Consider the following 26,004-nt stretch of genomic DNA (forward strand, 5'->3'; position numbering starts at 1 on the left):
CTGGGTGCAAGCAGCTCAGTGGGGGTGGGGGAGATCTGGGTGCAGGGCGTATCTGGATGCACAGGGGCTTATTGGGGGCGGTTCTGGGTGCAAGGGTAATGGAACTCTGCAGGGGGAGACAGGTAAAGGTGGTTGGAGCTCAGTGGGGATGGGGAGTCTGGGTGTGGCAGGGATAGAGCTCAGCAGGGAGTGTGGGGGGGGTTATCCAGATGAAGCTCGTTGGGGCTTAATGGAGTGGGGATCCAGGTAGGGGTGACTGGTCCAGGTGCAGGGGCAGTGGGGCTTGGCCAGGGAGGGTTCTGGGTGCAGGGGGGAGACTTAGTGGGAGGGTCTGGATATGGGGGGGTCTGGATGCATAGGGGTTAGGCAATGGGGGAGCAGCTCCCCATACAGTGATCCCTCCCCCTGCAGCTGAGGAGCAATGGGCGCAGGAAATGTGTGCATGGAGGGGGGTTGCAGCAGAGCTTCCTGAAGCCTTGGGGAAAAAAAAGGGGGGTGGGTCTGACCCAGCCCCATCCTCCCCAGCCCAGCTGGGACTAGCAGCTGAGCCTGGCGCAGGGTAGAAGCCACCAGCTGGGTCTTCCCCTGCCCCACAGTGATTTGCATCTCTGCCAGCTACCCTGGGCACCCAAAACATACTGCTGGAGAGGGTTGCATGAGCACTCTTAGGGCTTCCCTTTGCTTCCCCATCAAAAAGTCATTTTTCTGCAGGGAAGCAAAGAAATCTCTGGTAGACATGAATTCTGCACATGCGTAGTGGAGCAGAATTCCCCCAGGAGTAAGACTGAAAGGTGATCCTATGCAAACCAGAGGTCCAAAGATAGAGTTTTACTGTAACTGCACTTTGTAATCTCAGCAAAACCAAGTTTTTAACATGGTTTGGACTAGCCAGTGTGGACAGAAGCTAGTGTTAAACAAAATTTTAAAACAGTGCTCTCAAACTCAATTTGACAGTTTCAATGAGAGGGGAAAATACAGTAGTCTTGTTTGAAAGGCATCATTGCCAGTTGGTTGAGTTAGGAGATTAGACAATTGAGAAAGAACTCATCACATTGATGCTGCTGCAGATACTGTGATGTACAAAGTGACTGATTTTTTTTTATGTAGTGAGAAGAAAAGAGGAGCAGGGCCTGAAAACAACACTATTAACTTCCTTAATAGGAGAATTATTCATTGCACAAATCCCACTAACAATTTTTTGCAGTAGATTTAATATCTGCAGTAATTGTGCCTCAGACACCACCTACCTTGGTGGTTATTCTACCATTATCTATCTTTTTTGTTTAAGAAAAAGAGTTCTTTCTAACCTAATTAGTTTTTAAAACTTCAGGCAATAATCCCTCTATTTGTATGCTATTTTCTGTTTTTTCTATAGTCTTCCTGAAGTGTGGAGATCACTGCATAACCTTCTAGCAAAAGTCACACACCAAGTTGACATTAAGCAGCATTACCACCTCCCTAGTTTTACATATGATTGTCATAATTGCACATCCACTAACAGTTCTAGAATATTTTCCCGGTCATATTCAAATCCCCCTATTTGCTGAAGGTCATGGTTGTTATTGGACACCTTCTTCCCCCGTTCTCCCATGTATGTGCATTTGAGTCTCAGTCTACTGAGACATTCACTTCTGAGAGAGCCAATTCAGTTTGAAAAGCAGGGAGACTTTACTAAACAGATTGGCCACATTCATAAATGTTAACCCTGGCATTCACAGAAATCTACTGTGGCGCCAACACAAGAATTCATTAGTCTGGCTTACATTTTACAGAGTGTCACTGGCAACCTCCCTTCCCATGATGGCTACATAAACCATTCTCTTTGCATTTGAGACTATATAAACTACATCAATTGCTTATGTGGAAAGAAGTATTTTTAAATGTTCCAATAATTGATATAGTCTCCATGAGAAGCTTTGGTTCCATTCTCCTCCTACTCACTCTTCCCTCTAGTAGAAACCACTGCTCTACAGAAAGCATCTAAGCTAGTTCTTCCTCATCTCTAGCTTCTTTTATAGACAGCCAGGCTTTTCAATGCCATAAAGAGCCTGGATGTCTGTAGAAACAAATCTAAGGAAAGAGGTGGAGGCAGCATCGAGTCACCTGGCAGCTCTCTGTGGACCACAGATGGATCAACAGTAGGTTTCATATTCTAAAGTCACTCTTAAAAATAGAGAAAAATAGAAATATGAGGGAGGGAAAGATTATTGACAATAGGGCCTAGGATTGAAGGAAAATCTGATGTAGAGGTACTTAAGACTCACTTAATGACCCTTCCAGATTTCATTGTGTGTCTCATGTACATGAAAACGATGCATCCAGATTGACAGTAATTATGGTTAACCAAGAGAAAAGCAGCCAAGGAGTAAGGAGATCGTAAGCTATACCTGTCAAAGAGGTAAATAAGAACATGAATACCACTCGAGTAAGAGTTACAAATACTTAACTATACAGAAACAAGAACTTAGTGCTTAAATGACAATGAACTAGAGTTCATGTGGTTAAATACTATCCTTTCCAATGTGGAAATTTGAAAAAGCTTTGATATGTCTGAGAGTTTAAGGACTAAAAACAAAATACTAAGATAGACTAGACCTTCATTCAGGTGAAACGAAACACTGGAAACAATTTTGCAAACCTCAAGAGTCCAACTCCTTCCATAACAGTACACCAAACTGTTTCATGTTAACTTGCTAGTTCAAATGAGAGTTTGTATTTGTTTCAAAAGACACTGCCTTCACTTCATGAGTGGAGGCAAGGTCCAGGAAGGCTCCTTCATTTACAGCAGAACACAGGAGCAGATAATCTGCTGGCTGGATGCTGCAAGCCTGCTACAAAGCAAACAACACCTCTCCCCTCCACCCCAAGCTCTAGTGGAGAAGAGAGGTTAGGAGGTAACAACATGTGCAGCAGAAAATACTCAAGTCTTTGAAACCCTGACCTGCTGTGATAGGGTACCAGGTTGAGTTGTTTAGACCTTGAGACACTGACTCCTGGGTATTTCTGTACAACCCTTTATGCTTTTGTTCCACCCAACCAGTAAAGTTATCCTCTCTCCATGCCCTGCATCCCTGTCTCAATCCACCATGCTTTTGGCCTCCAGTCCTTCCAGTAGATCTGATACCCCTTCCAAAAGACCTATAAAAGCCTAACATCTCTGCCTGTAGGATTAGACAAACCACCCTTCTATATTCAAAAAACACTAAATTAAAAGTGGAATAAGATGCTTGTTTTATTTAACCATACTATCATGCTACTTTTCATCACATTACTCCTGCTATCCCTTGTTTATTCCCTGTCCTTTCAGAATGAATAAGCTGGTCTACATTGCCCACAGGCATGGCAGCGCTAACAACCCCCGCATGGATGACCTGTGCAATGTTGTGTTGACCGCCCACACCTTCCGCCTGGTGACATGTCCCAATGCCACAGTAAGGAACATTGTGGCGAACACCCTGCATGATGTGACAGAGAAGCGGATCAGCAGAGCCTCCTCCGACCAAGACATTGCCACCTTCCTGGCGGCTCCCTGGAAAGGACGTGCGCGACATCGCCTGCAGAAGCGCCTCGGCTGCCGCTAGTATTGGTGCAAGGAGCACCAGGAACTGGGAGTTCAAGTGCTGCAGATCAGGTCCAATGACAACACCATCCTCACCCCGAGCACCAGAGGCTTGCTGAAGAGGACCTAGAAGGCCACCATCCACTTGCTGTACGTGGAAATCCTGAAGCATAAACCGGACCAAGGTAAAGCCTTTGATTTGACCAGCAAGTGGGACACCAGCAACCACTTCCTCGCCGGGGGCGGCTTCACCTGTTTCGCCGACCAGCGGTTCATCCACAGTGTCCAGCTCAACTGCATCCCGCTCAACGGAGCCGTCCGCCAAGAAGACCAATACAAGCATTGCAGAAAGTGCAGCTATTCAAACGAGACCCTTCCCCACGTCCTGTGCAGCTGCAAACTCCACTCCAGAGCCTGGCAGCTGTGCCACAAAGCCATCCAGAACCACCTGGTGAAAGCCACCGCACCACGGCTGGGAGATCTCCGTGAACAGCACCATCCCCAGTACCGACAGCCAACTACAACCTGATGTTGTCATCACCGATAAGGCCCAGAAAAAGATCATCCTTATCGACATTACGGTCTCCTTCGATAACAGGACCCTGGCATTTTGCAAAGCCCAAGCTCGTAAGCTTGAAAAAGTACGCCCCCCGGCCGATACCCTGAGAACGAAGGGCTATAAGGTGCAGATGGATGCCCTGATCGTCAGAGCCCTGGCATCTGGAACCCCTTCAACAAGGGTGTGCTGCACGGACCTGCGGGATCAGTTGATGTTACGCACGGCTCATGCGGCACCTCAAGGTCTCAGACACCGTCCGATGGTCCAGGGACATCTACATCGAACACATCACCAGCCACCGACAGTACCAGGAGATGTGAGCCAAAGTGACATCATTCTTTGACTACGAGAAAGGGACCAAGAGACTCTCTCCATTCATATGGACTGGAGCCTTAAACTCCCTGAACATTAAACCTCATCAAATGAGGGTCAATCCATCCTCAATCATATCCACTCATTATACTCCATACCCCAACATAGTCACTTTATGAACTTCATACCCTCATATCTCAACGTCTGTACTTTGACCCATCAACCTTTTACCCCCCCCAATCGGGAATACTGCAGACTGTGTATTCCTTATGCCACCTGATCTTAAACCAAACTTTTTACCCTCAATAATCTGTACATTATTCCCTGATGACCAGAAACTTTTATGCTTCAACTCTGAACTGTTCACTTTTAAAAAAAAAAAAAAAAATCTTAATAAAATTTTTAAATCTTTGGAGCAAAGACCCATTCTTTAGATTAGTCTGTAAAGCACCTAGCACACATGGCACAATGGAGAAGTCATGGATGCTAGCAGGTAATTAAAAAAAATGGATTATGGCAAGCTGGTGGATTTTATTAAATATTTTGAAAGTCTAAATTAAGTCTCTGAAGAGATGCTCTTAAAAACAGTTGGGAACCAAGTTGAAATAAATCTGTCAGACTTTGTTCCTCTTACCTAGTTCTTAATAAAAAATGGCTATTTCTCACCGTGGAAAGAGGTTGATGGTGCAGTGTATCAAGACTGCTTTATATTTGAGAGAGAAAAAGGTGGATGAGATATCTTTTATTTGAACAATTTCTTCTGTTGAAAAAGACAAGCTTTCAAAGCACACAAAGCTCTTTTACAGATTAAAATGAGTGAAATGGTAAAGTTTATCGATACAAAATTTTAAGTTACTTAATGTTCAGAAGGAAGCCAGGACAAGGAGTGAAGCAGATACAAGCTGCTGTGTTAAAACCTGATTTTAATGTCAGGTGTGTCAAAAGCTTTGAAAACAACTTCTTGTATGCCTAAAAGCAGTAGAGCCATTTGTTGAAGCTGTTGGCATTTCCTGCCAAGAGTTAGTGTGGCAAGAGAGACAAGGGGGAAGAAAGAATTCATCAATACTTGCTGGTTCTTGTGCCTGCTGGACCATCCAATACCTTCCTATGGGAAGCTTATCTAGTTGTTTCCTGCAACCATACCTAGCATTGTGGAGGCTGGTGGGAGATACAGAAGTTCTTTAAGCCTATTCAGCCTAGACGATTAAAAATCTAAGTGGAATGCCTGATACCAGTGAAGATTTTCCCGCAGTTTACGTACATATCAAGAGAACAGAAGTCGTAACACAAGCAATGTCTGTAGGATGCCAAAGATGGAGTCTCAGGAAGTTTCTGTAGAAAAATCCTTAAAAAAAGTTTGAGAAATTCAAAGTTCTAAATTGGATAGGTTAGAGATTAAGGCTGAAGTGTAAGGGAAAATGTCCAGTTAGAGAAAATAAAAAAAACTTGTAAAAAAGATTGCAATATGAATTTTACAATTTCCTGAACTTTCTGGGGGTGATTTTAAAAAACAAACATTCAGAAAACAATCATAAGTTTTAAAATTTAGAAGGAAATCTCTTCTCACCCCCCCCCAATAAAGGCCTGCTTGCAAGAAAAATGCAAACCATTTATTTCATTTGTTCCTGTATAGAATGATGAGGAGATAGAGAAAGGCACTAGGTATAGGATGGAAAGTTTCCTCTTTCCCTAAATAAGGCTCCAAAACAAACAAACAAAAACCATGTCAAATAAGTTACTAAAGAACATTATTCCACAGGGAGAATTTTATAAGGGCCTTGATTTTATAAGGTCCAAGGAATCAGAACAGATTCTGTATATGGAAGTTGTTAGTCTTGGTTTGTTTAGTACCATTACTGTTACCAACTTAGCAAGTGCAGTTTATCCATGTTATAACACGCAGTGTTTAAGCCAATCTCTTATTAGATGAAGTAAGAGGTATAGGATGTTAGCAAGTCTTTCTGTATACATTGTATTATAAAGTTTAAATAAATTACAAACTACAAATTTACAGATGAAATTCAGAGTATAAACAGACTGGAACCAAAAGTTTGAGCTTCTAATTCACTAATGGTATCTGAATTAGCTGTAATCTCGCAAAAGACGTAAATATACCTGTGGATGACTCATTGAAGTAATCTGCACAATACGAGAGTTTAACTTTGGCATGGGAACTGTGTTTTCTAGTCCCTTTTCACTACTCAAAAGTTCTGAAATTCCCCTGCATGACAATCTCATAGAAGATCACACCTCAACTCTGCTATAACCTAGAACACTTCCTCAAAAGCAGAAAGAAATTGATGCTGATCCTATCAGTTTTTCTTCTGATGGGAGAGAAAGCTAATAGATAGACATTAAGAGAGATTCACTGTATTCTCTTCTCCTATCCACACCCTTTTGCTGCAGTAATCAATTGCATCTGGAGATTTGCTTCTGCTACTCACAACACTTCCTCACAGCAACCACAGAGTGAACATCAGTTCCATGCTGTTGCAACTCCTGATGCTGCTGCTAGATAGTATCAGGAGCAACAAGGCACAGGCAAAATTCTGTTTTGGAAGAGCAGAGCAGGAGGCTGGATCAAAGAAAATGTTTGCCAGGCTTTGGATGAAGTCAAATCCAGAATTAGTTTGACTGATGGTCACTGTGATATGTAGCCTTGGAGAATGAACAAACAAAATGATGGTACAGAAATCTCAGAAGATAGCCCTGAAAGGGGATTGGAGTGGGAGGGCGCTCAGAGACTGAAGTTTAGAGAGAGGCTATGCACAGACAAAAATTAAGAGTGTGTGTGTGTGTGTGTGTGTGTGTGTGTGTGTGTGTGTGTGTGTGTAAGGGAAGCAGCATCTCCCACTCTCCCAAACATTTTCAGATGGAGAATTCCACAATGTTGGTTTTAGATAGAATATTTTCTTTGACCCACTAGTCTAGTTTGCTACCTTCAGCTTAGCAAAAATAACTCCCCACAAGCGATTTTCTCCTCTTTTCTGGGTCTCTTCTCTAATCCATCCTTTCAGATGGAGTGCGTTTCCCCCACACACCCCTTTTTTAAGCGACTACCATATTTGTTTGTGGATATTTTGGAATCTTAGTTTTCTTACTCCCTCCAAAGTTCCCCTATGTTGGCAACCCTCTGTACAAAATGAGGTGGGCATAGCTGACACCATTGTCCATCCACACTACTCTGTCAGATGCAATTTAGTGAAAGAGTTTCCTAGAATGATGGGAAACATTCACAAACCAGGCCCTGAATGTACTAATTGTGGAGCACTGGACCAGGCAGAAGAGGTACTGATGCATTCTTTCATTTGACCACTGGTGAAACTACTATCTCACTGCCTTGTTTGTCAGCAACCTCCCCTCAAGATTTTCTTTTTACCCTTCACCACAACAGCTCCTGTAAATATGTCCTCCACAAGAGCAGCAGAGTGATAGATCAGGATTACATCAGCTTCACTATACAGCTATTGCCAGCCCGCATGTCAAGTGTTAGAAGCAGGAGCAGAAACAGAGACATGTTAAGAACAGAAAGGCATGTTGGAAAACCCAGGATACTTGAACCAGTTTTATAAGACCCTGAAAAAGAGACAAGAGGTCAAATGAAACATGACTGGAGAGAAGCATGAAATACTGGGTTGGGAGATAAGGATGAACTGACCCAGAAGAATGAAGATGGAGACCGGTAAGAAGTTTAAAAATATCACCACCTGCCTCTAATCTAAAAAGCCTTTTTCTGACTCTTTTGTATCGCCGTGTCCTTTATTCTTGTCCCCACATTTTGAAAAATGCATGTTGTAGCCAGGTGCTGGGAAGAGTCTTTCTCCATCAAGAAAATGAAATTAAACCCTTACTGCCCCACCAGTATTAAACATAAAAAATTAAGTTTCACTACTTCTTTGTTTTCCTACTTCACCCTTCAAAGACCCAGGAGAGCAAGTTCTTGTATAAACAAAAGTCCTTAAGAGTAAATGGACTCAGAGGGTAATAGTGCTGGTAATGAAATATTTAGACAAGGATTCAGGGACACACACACACAATTACCATAACAGGGGACTCTCTAAGCTATCCTTGTTTTTAAATACTTGGGAGGTGCTAGATACTATGATGGTGGTGGTGGTCCAGGTAAATACCTAGGTAAGTTGTGAATACTCATGTGAATCTAAGTGCAAGTAAGTAGCTTGTTCACCAAATAGGAAGTTTCATTCTTCTGGGCTATCAAATAGGACTTATTCTAGCCAACACAGCAAAAATTAGAAAGGCCCCAAAAGATCAGTAATCAATACACTCACAGAAGACATTTCCACAAAAGAGGCAATTTTAAAAAGACTAGGGTTATTTAGTTTGAAGTGGAGAGAGAGACTGATAATACAGAAGTACAACAATATAGAACAATGAGTGGTTTCAACCTATATCATGGACTTCCATTACTCTTGCTTATAATTTAAGAAACAAGGAGACACTTGAAATTAAAAAGCTAAAAAAAAAAAACTAATTAAAGACTGATGAGAAACTCCTGTGCATCTTATCATTAACCTATGGGACTGACTAAGTCAGGATATTGGAGGCAACAGCCAAGTGAGATTTAAAAAAAAAAAAAAAAAAAAAAAAAGTTAAAAATTGTCCATTTACATGAAGAACATGTAGGGAGAAAAGTTAAGGCTTAGCAATCCTAGTGTTTCAAAGCATAAGCTGATCAACTGATGTCAAAAAAATAGTTTTATACTATAGTCTCTATTGCACAACCAGCCAAGGACACTATGTTGTAAGAGATGGGTGTACACTTTCCACTAAAAGATCACCAGGATAGATCACCACAGAGGCAAGGTACCAGACTTCAGTGACAGTTAGAATGCTCATATCCCCACCCCCTACAAAAGATTAAATACTTTATTTCCTTAACACCTCCCAATGTTTTCCTACAACCAGTTATCCCCTCTCCCCCAATCAACCTACACTGCTTTCCAGTAAGTGAAAGCAAAGCCATTCCCCATTATCAGAGATTAGTTTATGATGCCCTCAACTCCACCCACAAGTCTACGGACTCCTCAGTTAGGATGCCAGCCCTCCACCCAAACACATGATCCAGGGTTGGTGGTGATTGTAGCAGCAGCCACCAGCTCATCAGGCGACCCTACCCCTGAGAGTGGCCTTCTCTGTCCCAAAAGCAGCAATTCCCTCTCTTCCCTCCCCACCAAGCAGTGATGATACTGGAGATGTCCAGGCAGTTTAGGAAGACACCACTTCACAGATTTATGGGGTCTCTGTTCACACTTGGATGGCTATGCATGCAGCCATGAGGGCTAGAGATTTTAAAAATAAACATTCAGCAGATGTTTATTGTGTCTGCTTTGAACACGTGGATTTTCCAACCCTATTCATATCTAAAAATGAAAAAACCTACCATGCTGCTATTTTTTCTGGCTGATGCTTTCTGAAGCTAGCAATCCCAGCCATCCAATAGTGCTCTCTCTCAGCCACAGTCCTATCCTGACCAAGGGCAGGTCAAGCAGTCTCCTCCCCTGTGGAACACATATTAACCACCTAAGTAAAGACTTACGCTAGCTACTCGAACACCTGAGTATGGTATGGCTACATTTGGAATTTCAAAGTGCTGCCGCGGCAGCACTTTGAAGTGTGAGTGTAGTCAGAGCTCTCCCAGCGCTGCATGTAAACCACATCCCTTACGGGTGTAGCATGCAGCGCTGGGAGCCGCGCTCCCAGTGCTGCTGCCCTGAATACACTGACGCTTTGCAGCGCTCAGGGGGGTGTTTTTTCACACCCCAGTTGCAGCGCTGTAAAGTGTGAGTGTAGCCAAGCCCTATAGACTCTTAAGACTGGTTAGCATTCTTTACAGTTCAATTCCCTTGTTCATTTTATCTGATTTGCAAAACGGTGTAGGCAGGGACGCCATAGATTTATTGCTTGTTATGCTGCGCAAAATCAGGGTATAGAACTTTTGCTCCTTGTTCCTTCCACATGACTTTACATGTAGGAAGAGTCATCCATGAGGAAAAAACTGTCCTAATTTTTTCTTTAATCATTTTTAGTTGGTTTTGGTTAAGTACCACTGCTTGACATGTATAGTACCTGCACCCCAATATGTGTGAATGGTATTTAAAGTCAGTACATCTCTACCTCGATATAATGCTGTTCTCGGGAGCCAAAAAAATCTTATCGCATTATAGGTGAAACCGTGTTATATCGAACTTGATTTGCTCTGCGGGAGTGCGGGACTGCTTTACTGCGTTATATCCGAATTTGTGTTATATCGGGCGGCATAATGGGGTAGAGGTGTATATACAAATATTAAGTCAGTCAAAGTTGTTTCCTAAGCATTTAATAGGCATTTGCCAAATTTTTATTCCAGATCCATCCCTTTTCATTAAAGCTCTCCCTTCACCAGAGTGGATGTATGCTCTTGATGGCAAAACAGACTTGGATTCAAGTTATCTGGGTTCAATTCCTGTCACATTTCTACATGTGTGACCTTGGGCAAATCACTTACGGCCATATTTTTTCCTAGAAGCTCACTTCCCATTTAGGTACCAATATGAAGTGGCTAAATTTTCAAGACCGGTCAGCACAACAGGTGCAAAGTTCTTAAAGTCTAGTTACATGTGGCAAAATAGCAACTGCTGGGTGCAGAGCACCTTTACAAATCTGTTCCTTATTTACGTGCCTACAAAGGAACTTTTAAAAATTTGTTCCTATTTGTGAGTACTGAACACTTGAAAAATGAAGCTTTAGGCACTCTACTCAAGATCACAAAGGAATCTGTAGCAAAGCCAAGAACTGAACCCAATTCTCCAGAGTCACATCTTTTTGGGGCAGGCACTGTGTCTTTTGTGTTTGTGTAGAGCCTACCACAACCAGGACCTCTAGGCACTACAAAGATAAAAACTGTTAATGTTAATAGCACTTGTTGCACTTTATGGTCACAGGAAGGTGTGCCTCATACTAAGCGATATGCATAATCAGCTCTCATTTGTCTCCACCTTTTCAAAAAATATAGCAACCAATTAAAAGCAACTAATTTTTATTAACATAGTGGCTGCGGCTAAAAGTTTGAGCATCTGAGTGTTTGCTTTTTTAAACCAGCAGGCTGGATAGTCTCAGCCTTAGCAGTTTTTCCTCTTGTAAGTATTGTGAATAGTTACTCAAGCAGATATTGTGCTCAGGGATTAAAAAGAAAAAGCCACCAAACTGCAGTCACTGTAATGCTAGTCACATGCATGTAAGTGAATTTAAAAAAAAATATAAAAAAATAAAGAGAGAGAAAGAGCATAACACCTCTGAGAATAAAAGTGTAAATAATGGTTTTATAATCATCACTATCTTTCTATAGTCATTTCCACATGTGGGCAAAGGTACCATACCTGAAATATGTAAAAATGATGAGAAAAATAATATCAAGTATACAAATCTTAACAGAGGATAATTTTAAGAATAAATGAACCAACACTTTGCCACCTCCCTCAGGAAGAGCTCTGTGTAGCTTGAAACTTTGTCTCTCTCATCAACAGAAATCAGCTCAACAAAAGATATTACCTCACCTGACTTGTCTCTCTAGACTCCCTCCTAAAACAGAATATACATTCTGCCAATAGCCTGAACTTTATTAAGTTATCTTCTTTGTACATACAATTATTAAGGAGACAGGCTCATCCAGATACCAGGCTGATAACCACTGAAGAAATAAAACTCAAGTTCAGGAGTCAACAGAAGCAGGGACACTCGTACAGAGCTTGATGCAGAGCCCAGTGAGATCTATGGAAAGATTCCCATCACACTCTCATGGGGAGGAATATTTGATATGATAAAAGGTAACTCAAAACAAAAGATTTACATTCAATTAATTGAACATCCACCTCCCCCAAACAACATCTAAAACTCCTGATACAAGAAAGCTGATACCAGGCTGAGGAAGTTAATTTAAGCTTCCGTAATTTAGAGTCAGATTTAACTTTTATTCCTCTGTATAGAAGTTCTGTCTACTTGCAGTTTTTTCATTGATCATATCACTAATGCACTTACAGAAAGTCTGTAAAAATTGAAATGAAAATATTTCTACTATTAGAAATAAATAAGTTGATTAACTTCAAATAACAGGCTTCATAGTCACTTTTATAGTAGACACAAACAATCCAGAAGAAAGTTAAAAAGGAGAAAACTGGATTAGATTTTAAAATGCAGTATTTGTCTCCTTAATATCAAAAATTGCATTTAGTTTACATGAGATATAGAATTTCTTTGGATTCAAACAGTTAACTCGGTTGGCTGAGCAGACCTGTTCACTGTGCCTAGAATTTTAACTTGGGCTACATTCCTCAATTCCCAAATTGCAAGTTTAAATTAATGCTGGAGTGAAAACATGATACCTAGTGGGAACAGTGGGGTGGGAGGGGGGAAGAGAATGGATACTACATTCTTCTTCATGCCTAAGTATCACTAACACCTGACATCCTGCCAGTTGTTAACACCTTGAAGGTAACAGACATGTCATACTTTTGGCTTATTTGGAAGCAGTGTTATTTTTAAATCTATATTTTAACATACAGAAGATATATAAAATATCATAAAATGGTAAATGAAGAAAAACTAGTTGTAAAATGGTAAGAGTCACTAATAAAAAACAAAAAAACAACAAAAAAAACACCTTTCCTGAAAATGTTTGTCTATTACTGTTAGAAGTAATATTATGTATTACTATAAGTGAAAGGTTAGAGAAAAATCCACCATATTTTTAATTTTGTAAATATTACCACACTGTATGGCTAGTAAGTTTCACATATTCCTCTGCATGGAGCCAGACTTATTTTTTAAAAGGGGGGAAATATTTTACCACCACAAAAAGCTGGTAGAGGTACTCAATGTAAGATGTAGTGCTCGCAAGGTGTCTGTAGTTATGTCTAAACTCATTTTTTGAAATTTACTATTTTGAGTTGACTGTCTATTTAGCCTTCCTGCTTGAGTTTATTTAAACACTGTGATAGAAATAAGTAATAGTTGTTGCTTTCTGACTTTTAAATTAACAAGAAATTCACCACCATTACTAATCATTACCATAACCATATCTGTACTGTCTTTAAATAAGAATTAAGCAATATGCATGCTAAATATGCCAATAAAGTATTTAATTGAAGGTGTGTGACCTAAAGCCACAGGGACAAAACAATATCCTTAGGCCCTGAGCCTGTACACTGAACCATACCGTTGGACCCCTAGGCCTACACAAGACCCGCTGACTTTTCAAGGGCTCTCTACACAGCTGTAAGGGTAATGTCCATGCAGATCAGACTGAAGAATCAGGGCCTCCTTCCTGCTTCCCACCTGGCACAAATATGCTTTAATAAATAAACAAAACAAACAAACCATACAAATCACTCAAGAATCTTTGTGTTGCTACTGTTTATAGTCTGGTAATTTAATTCTAATACAGAAACACTATACAGACATTTATTCTTTGGATCTTTTCATGTGTGTTATGCTTCCCTTTAATCAATGGTTTATTGAGGAATGAACTGAAAGTACCAGATATTGGTTCTACTAGAAAGATTTCATTGGCAACAATCAGATCTTTTGCAAGCATCCAGTATTGGCTGATTCAAAAGGCAGCACAGGAACTAGCTCCAGAGACAGAAAGGTGTATAACTGTCTTTCCATCCAGAGTTAATGTATCAGAATGGCAGCCATAAGTTTGGACTCCCAACAGGGGAAGAAAGGAGAAAAGCATAGGTGTTAAAAAAATAAATAATTGACAGCATCAAAAAAAGTCATGCTAAATCAATTAAAGCTTGTATGTGCCTCCATTACATGAGCAACAGCATTAAAGTTTAGAGTACTGTACACAGTTTGGTGTTCTAGCCATACACTGTTGACATCCAGTAAAATGTCCTGCAGGGGGAAGAGACGTAGAGGGAGAAAGGAATAGAGTAAAAATTAAATTTACTGCATATGCCGAGTAACAGTGGCTAGAGGATCTACTGTTCTTTAATCTTAGATTAACAAAAAAATCTCTATCTGTAGTACATTTAGAAGCTTGCTACATAAATAATTTCAAATTACTTATTTGTGCTAAAGGTTTAACATTTTTCTATCAATTTTCTTCAGTAAACATTTGCAAGTCAGACATAAGCCCACTGCCGAGAAATGTCTATTATCCAGCATCTATTATCTAGCCTAGCTTCATGCTTCAATATATAATAGCTTGAGTTATATTTAATTTGTAAAGTAAAAAAAATAAATTCTATACAAATTAGTTTAAGAATCAAAGGCCTCTGATAACAAAAAAGGAGCAATGATGAGGACCAAAAGTGACGAAGATGAAAGACACCTGAATGGCCTTATACACCTTTTGTTTTCTGAAAGCGATGCACGCTGCAGAGAAAACATTGTGTGCTAGACAGCCTCAAATCTGTTTTTCTAATATTAAGCACAAAGGAAAAAACACTGACAGCAACCGTGGTAAATAAATCCCTCCCTGGAGAATGAAAGCACCAGACAGGAGGGGGCTGACATGCATGCAGGAGAAAACTAAACACCATCTTTTTTTCTACCTGCACAAGTTGCCATTTGCTGCAGCGATTGAGAACCTCTTTTTCCCGTTGATTCAAAAAGCTAGGTTTTCGGAAAAAAAATCTCTCTCTCTCGCAAGTCATCTGTTGATATGCTTTAAGAGGATGATATTCATATCATGGGATCTTTAAGATAAAATCCATTTTCTTTCCTGCTCAGGTAAACATGTTTACTGCTCCTGCACAGACACTGGGTGGTTCAGACTCACATGTCACACACACACATGTCGTCAGCAATAAGAAAAGCCCCTTTCTCTGATCATCAACATTTTAAATAAGGTGGAAGAGAAAAGCACTTTCTAAACTTACCTTTAATAAAGCCACATCATCAACTAAATACAAGTACTGACATAAAACAGGAAAATTAAAAACTGCAATTTTAAATACACCAATACTTGGTATAATATCATCTCGATACGGTAAAAATAAGAGAGCCACGAGTTCAGAACAATCAGATCAACTTGTTAGTCCCTTAAAAGGCCAATGTTTACATTTATACGGCTAAACAATTCGAAGCAGTTATCAGAAACATCAATCCCGACTCAAATATATTAAAAAAAATTAAAAAAAATTGTTCACACGGTAAGAATCACAGCTGAAAGCCTTGCTATCCGTGACCCCGCACAGGAAATGCCACATAAAACCTAAAATTGCCAAGGACCGTTACAACCCCCCCCGTTTAACATCCTATTAAAAAGAGAGTTACTACACTAACAGAGCTGTTTCCTTATTTTCTGAACATAAACACGGAGAAGGAGTTATGAGCGTTTATTCCCCCCTCTATTTATCCTCAAAGTGCGTTTTGAAGTAACACACGTACCAAAAAACAGCCCCTTAAGTCTGAAATGTAAATGTAATTCCTTATATAGACTGCAGCAGTTCAGACACACAGCAGAGGGGCCCCTGGCCAAACCGTTACCACCCATTATTATACAAACAGGTACCTCCAAAGCCAAAGGAAGGGAAGAAACTTCTCCGAAACGCATTCCCTCCCCCGCCACACAGACAGAAACCCTCCCTTCTCCGCCACTGCTATGAAACCTAGTTGTCCCGACAATCCTGCAGAGATCGGGACTTTTTTAGGGAGGAGAAACAGCCCAGGCAACGGCCACACACAGAAATAAACTTGCGCTGCACTAAAGGCGGCTCCGAAAGTAGCAAACGGGCTATTTTGGAGGGTGGGGGAGGCTCCCCTTTCACTGCGGTCCCCAGGGCGTGGGGGGGGATGTTTTCTCCACAAATCGATACACACTGCAGCAAGCAACAGTGCCTCCCCCCTGGCCGCCGCCGGGGCCAGCCCTGCCGCCCCCGAGCGCCAGCAGCCCCTTCCGTCCCCCCGCTACACTCCGCGGGAGGGCCCCGTCACCCCAGGTAACGCCTCACCCCAGCCCCCGCCCCGGGAGCGAGCGGGGAAAGTACCGCGGGGGACAGGGACAGCCGCCCCGCTCCGGCCCGGGGCGCGCACGCTGCCAGCCCGGGGCGGAGGCGCCTGCCCCCGCTCTCTCTCGCACCCAGGTAACAAGTTTGGGAGTTGGGCTGCCAGGACCGGCAGAGCCTCCCCGCGGTCCCCCGAGGGGCTCGGACCCCGCGAGGGGGGACCCGCCGCCCCGGGGAGCGGCAGGAGAAGGTGCTGCCGCTGCCGGGCGTGTGGGGGAGGCAGCGTGTAACGGTCCCGGACAGGCGGCTGAGCGAGGAGGCACCACTAGGCGGAGGAGGGAGGCAGGGAGCGAGCGCGGAGGGAGGGAGGGAGCGAGGGAGGCACCAGGTAGCGGATATAACGGTGCAGAGAGAGCCGGGCACCCAGCGAGGAAATTACTTTCTACTTCTCCCGTCCCCCCTGCACTCCAGGCGGCCCGGCCCGGCTCCGGAGCCGGCCCAGCGCGGAGCGGGCCGCTGCCCTGCGGGCTGACTGACCGTTATTGCGCCTCGGGTTCGCCTGCTTCCTGCGCTTACACCTGGGGCCATCCGCCATGATCCTCTCGCTTGTGTCTAAATGCTCCAGTCACCTCCTCCCCCTCCCTCCCCTCCCACCCCTCCCCCCCGGACCTGGTTTACGACACTGGGTGGTTTTACTTTTACATCACCTTCCTACACCTAGTTCTCGGCCGGAACCTTGTTGCCAGGGGAGACGGGTGCTTTACGGCAGCACGTTTGAACGGGGAAGAGGGAAAAGTTCCTGCCGCAGGTGCCGGGGTAGGGCAGAGCGCAGTGCGGGCTGTGGAGCCGGGGACTGGGAGCGAAAGAGGGACGGGGGAGCCCCATGAGCAAGGGGTGTGAGGGAAGAGAGATCCCTAACGGGGGCGGAGCATCGAGTCGGTACGGGGTGTGTGGGAGGGGGATCCCCGTGGGTAAGGGGTGTGAGGGAGGGGGATCCCTACCGGGGGCGGGGCGAGGGGGTCCGCGTGGGTAAGGAGTGTGTAGGAGGGGGCTCCCTACCGGGGGCGGGGTGGGTACGGCGTGTGTAGGAGGGGGCTCCCTACCGGGGGCGGGGTGGGTACGGCGTGTGTAGGAGGGGGATCCTCATGGGCGTGCGGGGAGGGGGATCCCTACCGGGGGCAGGTCTGGGGATCCCCATGGGTACGGTGTGTCTGAGAGAGAGGGGTTTCTGTGGGTACGGGGTATGTGGGAGGGGGATCCCTACCGGGGGCGGGGCGGGGGATCCTGTGGGCGGGAGGCGAGAGGGATGCCCTTGGGCCTGGGGTGTGCAGGAGGGGGATCCCCACCGAGGAAGGCGGGGATTCCTGTGAGCATGGGTGTGCGGGAGGGGGATCTCTCCCGGGGCCCCGTGCGGAGAGGGGGCGGGGGTTTTCCGTTTGTGACGGGTATGCTAGTGGGCAGGGATACTAACCTATATAGCAAAATTCTCGAATCAAAATCCCCTTTCAGTCATCTCCAGAACAGAGATACTTGCTTTAAAAGTTATGTTCAGTGAAGGAGTCTTTGCTTCCCCTTCACCCCCCAAAATGGGCCTGTCTCATTCCCCAAAGACACTAGGGGCAGGTCTTGTCTCCTGTCTTCCACATGAGTCTCTCTCACCATCTCTCTCAAAATAGCTGGAGAGATTTAGCAAGTCTGGCTTTGTTTGGTGTACAAGCCTATAGGGAAGATCTGATTTACTAAATACACTTGGTGTTAGGAAATAAAAGGTTAACTGAGGCCAAGAAGAGAGTTAAGTTTGATTTCCCAAGTGCAAAATTGCAGAGAAGCTCCACTTGTAGCCAGAACAGCTTCAAAACATAATATATGTTCCCTATTTGTCATTTCTTCCTCCACTTGTATAGCATGACCTCACTTACTTCTTACCATCATCTCCATCACCATATAGATATGAAGTAAGTGATTGATTTGTCATGTACGTCAAAGTGTAGGTATTAATATGGGATGATTTACATAAATGATGTTGATATTGCATTACAGGGCTCTAATCAAGAAAGAAAAAACAGGATGAGAAGTGAGCTGTCTCCACAATGTAAAGAAATAGTCAAATATCTTTTTAACAAACCATATTTTCTACTTTACCAGGGAGGAGTAGGGATGGAGATGTTATAAAACACCAAAAGATGCTGTTATTTTTAAAATTAAAGCCTACATATTTATTTATTTAATAAATACCTTAAGTTATTTAAAAAAATGAACATGTTAGACATTTGATCTTTTACCATTTATGCTCTTTGTTTACTTTTTACATTTCACTCAGTTTAAAGAACAAAAATAAGTTAGTCAGTTTCCCTCTTATTTCTAGTTATTCTCACTTCCTGGTTCTCATGCAGTCGAAGAATTTTATGATGTTTAGGTTGCTAACACTTCTGTGAATGGTTAAATCTGAACAGAACACAGTAAATTTCAGGGAAAACATTTCTACTTGTATTAGATTTTAAAAATTAATTTTAAAAACTACAAAATCTGCAGCCTAAATTACCTTATCACATCCCTTTAGGTAGTCTGTGTATATGACCTCATTTTATAGAAACAATGGGCTTTTTAAACTGAAGTGACTTTTTTCTTATTAAAAAGTGACAGAGAAAACTGAAACATGAGGTTTACACAGATTTCTTAAATATTTTCTCATAACTCTGATCTATGTAAGCTGATTTTTTGCAGCTGTGTATTTGTTTTGTACATTGTGTTGAAGGGACAGGGCAGTCCACAGTCTCAAAAGTGTATGCAAGTCATGGATTTATGTGTTCCCATGCCTAAGTATGCCAGAGCCCTCATTTACAGGCACATGTCAGCATTGTTTGTGCATACTTCTGAAAATTTGGGTAAATTTAGGCTCAGCATTTAGGGGCAGATCTTTAGCTGGTATAAATTACCAGAGCTCCATTGAGTTCAGTGAAACTATGACAGTTTATGCCTGCTGAGGATATGCCCATTAGCCCTTTTTAAAAAAGATTTACAATCCATGATAGAAATCTTTTTATGAATTAAAGGTTTCTGAAGCCCAAGTACGAGGGTACCTTAGAATCACAAAGTGAAATGGACTATGAAATACAAGTGAAACCCTCAGTAAAATATTATTGTTAAAAGTGAGTAAATTACAAAGAGTAAAAAATATATAAATGGTGAAAAGTAAGTCAGGGTTTTAATCTTGTCTAAGGCCGAGTCCTGCAAGTTGCTCTGCATACAAGCAGACATCCAGTCGTATGGAGCACCTTTCAGGTGGGCCTAAGGCAGTGGTTCTCAACCCATGAGCCACATGGAGCCCAATCAGCACACAGTTGTGGCCCATATGACACCCTCAGGGCCATTCAGGTAGTATATATATTGTGTGGATGTGGCCTGCATAACACATAGCTGCATATGCAGCCCACACTGGTAATAGGTTGAGAACCACTGCCCTAAGGTATTAGTAGCACAGGTGATACATTTAAATGCTTGTAATTCTACAGATGATGTTTGTCCTGAGTGTTGCTTGTGGAGTACTATGCTAGAATTTCAGTCTCTTTAAACTTGTGATGTTTTAGAAGGCAGTTGAAGAAGATGGGGGAGCAAAATCTCATTAGTTTAATTCACCATTCATACTCTCTTTATTCAAAAGGTTTATAACAGTTGTCTCTTGCACAAATGGCACCAAAATCCAAACTTCTCCTTTGTATGTGTCCTTCAGTTAGCTTGTTTTGATTCTGTTTTGTAACTTTTCACCTTTTTGGGGGTGGGGAATTATGTTGGCTCTTGGTTTTAAAGAATCTGCGATTTCTATCAAGGTGATTTCTATTGGCTTCTGAGAGGGAGACGGGGAAGATTATTTCCTTCCCTAGAGCCTCTTAACTGTTGTAAGAGGTACAGTTTCTCTGCTTCTTTACTTTTCCTTCAGCCTACTGGCTGCTCTGCATGATGGGGTATATCTCTTGCTATTCTTCACTTTCCTCAGCCTCACCTCTGAGATTTTGTTCAGTTTTATCTGATACTCCTTGTGAATAGTTGCTATTCACACACGTCTCTCTTGGAGATTTGTAAGCAACAACAGCAAGAAAACATGACAATTGTTGTCATTTTCTCTGCTGAACACCAGTGTGTGAAGAGCAGAAGTGAAACTGACAGGAGGGTTGTTAATGTCATACTGCTGCTGCTTAGAAATAATACTAGGGACACTGGACTGATCTGTTTATAGTCACATGAAGACAGCACTGAATTAGTTTACATTTGGAAAGTTAACTTTGCAACCAAAAGGACTAGCAACTAAAAAAAGAGAAGCTAGATTTTGCATAAATTGGTGGATTAGCCCACAACCACCACTCACCATTAACAAGTAGATGAGTGGATTTTTTGAACCTTGCAATATTTAATCACCAAGCAACTGCAGATCTCTCAGCTTCTCATGAAGAATTCCATATGCTCACTATACTGTTTTTAAAAGTTTGTCACAATAAAATGTAGCCATTGTCAAATATGATGTTTTAGCTAATGAATCTCTTCTGATTCCTCATACAGGCTAATTAGTTAAATATTATTACTGCATTTATAAGATGCTTATCACTGTAGTACTTAGGCACATCTTACAAAGTTTAAATGTGTCAGTTTATATTGTAAATGAGAATTAAGAAACATGAAACCCCTTATTGTCCTCATCTTTTAATCTGATTTTTCATCTAGGAACCTAGTTATTAATAGTTTAATTATTTGTAAAGGTCTGGGCAAAGAGCTGTATCTTGTGGCTCTTTCTAAACTTAGCCTGGCTTGTAAGCATATTTCTTTATAGAAAGAATTTCAGATATGTGGCCAGTTACCAAAAATGCCCAATCTTCAACTCCATATGAATATTATACAAATTTAGTTCCAGTCAAATATGAATCTAATTTGTGCAATATGGACATAATATGCTTGAAACTTTTAGGATTGAACGTCTTTGTTTGGGAGGGGATGCAAACTGTATTAAGAAAAAAAACCAGTCACATTAGAGCAAGTGCATTGTAAACCATGTAAAATGGGAATATTTTGTGCTCATGGTTACCATACAGATTTTTTCCTTTATTAATGTAAGTACTTATTGTATTGTATTGTATAGTTTAGGATATTTTATGTATACAGTTCAACAAAAATAAAAAATTTAAAGATATTGTTTTTTATCTACTTTTTATCTTCAAACTTATATCTCCATTTGAGAACTTTACCATGAAATTCTCTGTATGTGTTTGAGCCCTGTTGCTGAAATTAATTGTGGTCCAATTATCATCCTTACCAACCTGAAAAAATACTATGTGCATTTTATATAAAAATAATTAAATAATTCTACAAATCTCTCTAGTAAGTGAGAAGAGACTTCTCAGAAAGTCTTAAGCACAGTGAAAACTAAGGTTAAGTGCCATGAGGCACCACTTGTGTAAATTACATCTACCATGGGCTATTCAGACTTGTGTATTTTTCTTTTGAAATTTTCTTTGTAAACATATGAAGAATCATACATATCCAGACTACTTCACTACTGTTTTGTTTGTCTTGCATTCTTTTCACTCCCTTCCATTTCCAATGCTGTTACAGATGGGTCTACTGTTAGAATGCAATTAACCTATGATGATGCTCTATGCCAATTTTGTGATTTATGTAGGAGGATACCATTGTGCTACTTCATTGTATAAAATTAATGAATAGGACAAATTCGCCACTCTTACACCAATTTTACTCTGGGGATCCATGCCCTTGTTTGTAGCATGTATGGACGAGCTATGTGGATTTACAAACACCCTCCATTAAAAAACTGCTGTTTAGGAAAAGGAGGAATGTAATCTAGGAAGTTCTACCACCATTCCAAATACATTCTTCTACTTTCTTCTTTTAGCAATGTGGCTCATTAATTCTGAGCTCATGTATTTGATTATGAGTAGCTCTTTCTTACAATATCTTGGAGCTTCTGCTTTGATAGTCACTAATCTATAGCCTGTGATTTACAGTAGCAAAGTAATATACCAAAAATATAATTATTTTCCACTTTAAGTCACCATGTTTGAACTTGTGGCTGCTCAGATTACAATTAGAGGGCAAATGGGTTAACCAGTTTTATGAGCAGCACATTTTTCATTTATTCTTTGTCTAGGTTTATGATGACTTGCATAAGTGTCCTTTCCAGCATATTATTTAATTATACACTAATGTGTTATGAATATTTTTCCATATGGTTCATATTTGTTTCCTCCTGTAACTTGTGTTCTGTTTCTGATTTAGCTCTATTACCCACCCTCTTCCTTGCTGTTTCAAAATATTGTGCTGTTGCTTGTTTGGCTCTCATTTGGAGTTATTTTGTTTATTGTGATATCTGTACAGCTGTCTCACTCAGCTCTTTAGATGCAAACTGACAATCCTTTTCTTGATTATTTCATTACACAGATTTTTCTTTTTCTTTTTTTTTAAGTTTTAAAACATATTTTCTTGCTAGATGTCATTCATTTGTTTTCTTATATTGCAAAGTGCTCAATATATTTGCAAAATTTGTAGATTTGGAGCTTGTAGCGTGTCTTCTGAATAAACAGTATTAGCATAAAGAGAACCAGAAAAGGAGTATAACCTCCGCAATAAATAAATAAAAGTCTGAATTGTTTGGTTTCGTGGTTTTTACAAAAATCACAACAAATAATCATTATTAAAAAAAAAGACTAAGATTAGTGTAATGGTTGCGAGGTAAATTTATGAGACATGATGAAACCTTAAGGTATTAAACATAATGGGCCTGATTCTCAGTTGTGTAATGGAGCTTTAGCCTCCCACTGGCAATGCCAAGGTATCTTAGGATGTGTGTAAATGAATGATATAAAGGAGCCTTAGCCCATCTGAAAAGCAGACTCTATGGTCAGTTCTCTGGTGTGACTATTTGACACCTCACCAGCAGTATACTCTGGCTATGAAATTGGCTTGGTGGACCGGGGGAGAATCACCTTAGTGCAAGGTGATTCTCTCCTGTAGAGCTGATGTAGGGACTTGGGTACCACATACATTCCCTGCTACTGACATAGAAGGGAAAAGGGTCATGACTGTCCTGCATCACACCAATCAACTGAATTTTTTATCTTTTTCAGTCTGGCAGGCCCTTGGGCTGTTCTAACATAGTATAGGAGGACCAGTTCTGCAGAGAGTTGCAGAATCAGGAGAGTGTAAAAGTGAGCTTAAAGCCTCTGTGTAGATCAGCTTCCCTACAGGGTGGATATCTGTGCACTTGAGTCTAAACTCAGAGTTAGTTAATACTTACACATGCTAGTTGGGATACTCAACAAATTGTTGATCCAGAACAACACGCTCAGCCCTGCACTAAATCACAAATGTTTGTGTCCTTGAACAAATGTGGAGTGCCCACACGACCATGTATAAAAGTTGTTAGCTAATTTGAGATAATTTAAGTAGAGTTAAAAATTTTAGCAGAGACAGACCATCAGTGGGTGAAAGATATTAATCTAGGGACCAAATTTGCTAGTATTTACTAAGAAGGCAAAACTACTGAAGTCTATCAGCATTGTGCCTGAATAAGGACTGAATGAGACTTCAGAACTTGCTCCCTAGATGGTAAAAATCAAAGTCATCAGGAGTGCTAAAATGAAGAGTTGGTTAACTGGATCATATTTGCAATATAAATTAAGTGTTTGTAACCAGTTATTGACACAGCTGGCTCCCTGAATGTCATGGCTAATGCACTATTTAATAATGATAGTAACTAATTGTGCCACCCTTGCAATCAGACCAAAATGATGCATGGTTGTTTTCCTCTAACCAGGTTGTAAAACTTATTTGGCCGTGTTTGTGGGACTGTCTTAACCTTGCCTGTGTAACCTAATTAACTGGTTGTTCCTGCTTCTAGCTTTGTGTGGTAAAACATCCCTTAGTGCATTGCTCGACAAATGTTATTCTGTGTGTGTGTCTTCTGAGCATTATGCCTTACTGAGGCATTATCCTCTCCAGATTCTCCCAGAATGCACTTATATACCCAGGCAACAAAGTATGTGCGAATGCACGTTGTGTTGTGGGGAAAAATTTGCTATGTGGACACAATCACACTGTTTGTATTGTAACCAGGTCAAATGGTTACAAAAATATGGTGTGTTTAGCATAGACAGGGCCTAATTCTGCCAAATCAGGTTACTCAAAGAACTGTGCTTCATTCTTACAAGTAAACTTGTTTACATTTAGCTTGTCATGCAGATGTTAGAATAGTTTGAAGAATGGGGCAGAAGGAATTGAGTTAATTATTATTAACAGTATACTGTAGGCTTGTCCTTTAAACGGTGAACGGAATAAAATTAAACTATGGCTTCTACCTCTTTCCCTCTCTGTGGAGAGGGTTTAAAATGATCCTTTTTCATTCAAGAATATGAATTTAGACCCTACCTTAAATATGAGTTAGGCATAGGATTAATTTGCAGCATAAAAAAAAAGATATTGAAGCACACTGCATATACAAAAGCAGTCTTGACCATGAATCCAAAACTACCATACTTAGTTGTGTTGTTAGTCTTAGACTACTTTAGCTATAGCTAATGAATATTTCACTACAACCAGTCTGCTCTCATGCAGTATATTTACAAGTTCTTTAACATCTATATCTAGTCCAACATTATCCATTGCTTTAAAAATATTCAGCCTGAAAGGACTAAAGAAAAGTAAGGGTTTGCAACTATAATACCTACTATAAAACTTACTTGTAACATCTATCTTTCAGATCCTATATAAGGGCATTTTAACTATATTGTGATGTGTCTCAGTCTGAACATTCTCTTGGGTAATCAATATAATAATAAGGAAAAATGCAGTTTACAGCATCTGGAACTTCAGTTTGGGGGAACCTGAATTGCCTCCATGTTATCAGCTTTTACATTTTCTTAAACCAGGGGTGGGCAAACTTTTTGGCCCGAGGGCCACATCGGGGTTGCGTAGCTGTATGAAGGGCCGGGTAGGGAAGGCTGTGCCTCCCCAAACAGCTTGGCCTCCACCTCCTCCCATTTCCTTCCCCCTGACTGCCCCCCTCAGAACGCCTGATCCATCTAACCCCCCCTGCTCCGTGTCCCCTCCCTGCCCCCTCCCGGGACCCTCGCCCCCTATCCAACCCCCCTGTCACCTGACTGCCCCGACCCCAATCCACACCCCCTCCCCTGACAGCCTCCCCAGAACTCCCACCCCCTATACAACCGCACTCTGCTCCTTGTCCCCTGACTACCCCCTCCCGGGACCCCCACCTCTAACTGCCCCCCCAGGATCTCACCACTTTATCCAACCCTCCCTGTCCCCTGACTGCCCTCCCAATGCTTATCCACATCCCCACCCCCTGACAGGCCCCCCAGGACTCCCACTCCCAACCCTCCCTGTTCCCCATCCCCTGACTGTCCCTCCCCTGAACCTCTGCCCCATCCAACCACCCTCTCCTCCCTGACTGACCCTCAGGACCTCCCGGTCTCTTACCAGCAGCAAGAGCTCGCAGCTGCGACACCCAGCCAGAGCCAGCTGTGCTCCCCAGGCTGCCCAGCGGGAGCAGCGGGCCAGAGTGTGGCCCGCACGGCAACGTGGGGGGGGGGGCGGGGACTAGG

At 41.9% G+C, this 26,004-nt stretch overlaps 1 protein-coding gene and 1 long non-coding RNA gene across 5 annotated transcripts in view; one reads left to right on the forward strand and one right to left on the reverse strand.

Moving 5' to 3' along the window:
- Positions 1–17,043, reverse strand: part of ZEB1 (zinc finger E-box binding homeobox 1) — a 250,650-nt gene extending 233,607 nt beyond the window's left edge. The window contains exon 1 of one of the 2 annotated variants that reach the window (XM_030550216.1): positions 16,919–17,043. In XM_030550216.1, the coding sequence (XP_030406076.1) occupies positions 16,919–16,976 (58 nt within the window). In that variant the 5' untranslated portion in view covers positions 16,977–17,043. Of the gene's footprint in view, positions 1–14,986; positions 15,184–16,918 lie in introns of those variants that run through there. The other variant, XM_030550217.1, reaches the window with a different exon arrangement.
- Positions 16,297–26,004, forward strand: part of LOC115645501 — a 46,652-nt gene continuing 36,944 nt past the window's right edge. Inside the window, exon 1 of one of the 3 annotated variants that reach the window (XR_003998764.1) lies at positions 16,297–16,375. This is a non-coding gene — a long non-coding RNA (uncharacterized LOC115645501). Of the gene's footprint in view, positions 16,376–17,128; positions 17,198–26,004 lie in introns of those variants that run through there. The other 2 variants (XR_003998766.1, XR_003998765.1) reach the window with 2 other exon arrangements.

The sequence above is a fragment of the Gopherus evgoodei genome, chromosome 2 (genome assembly GCF_007399415.2).
Source record: "Gopherus evgoodei ecotype Sinaloan lineage chromosome 2, rGopEvg1_v1.p, whole genome shotgun sequence".
NCBI classification, from domain to species: Eukaryota; Metazoa; Chordata; order Testudines; family Testudinidae; genus Gopherus; species Gopherus evgoodei.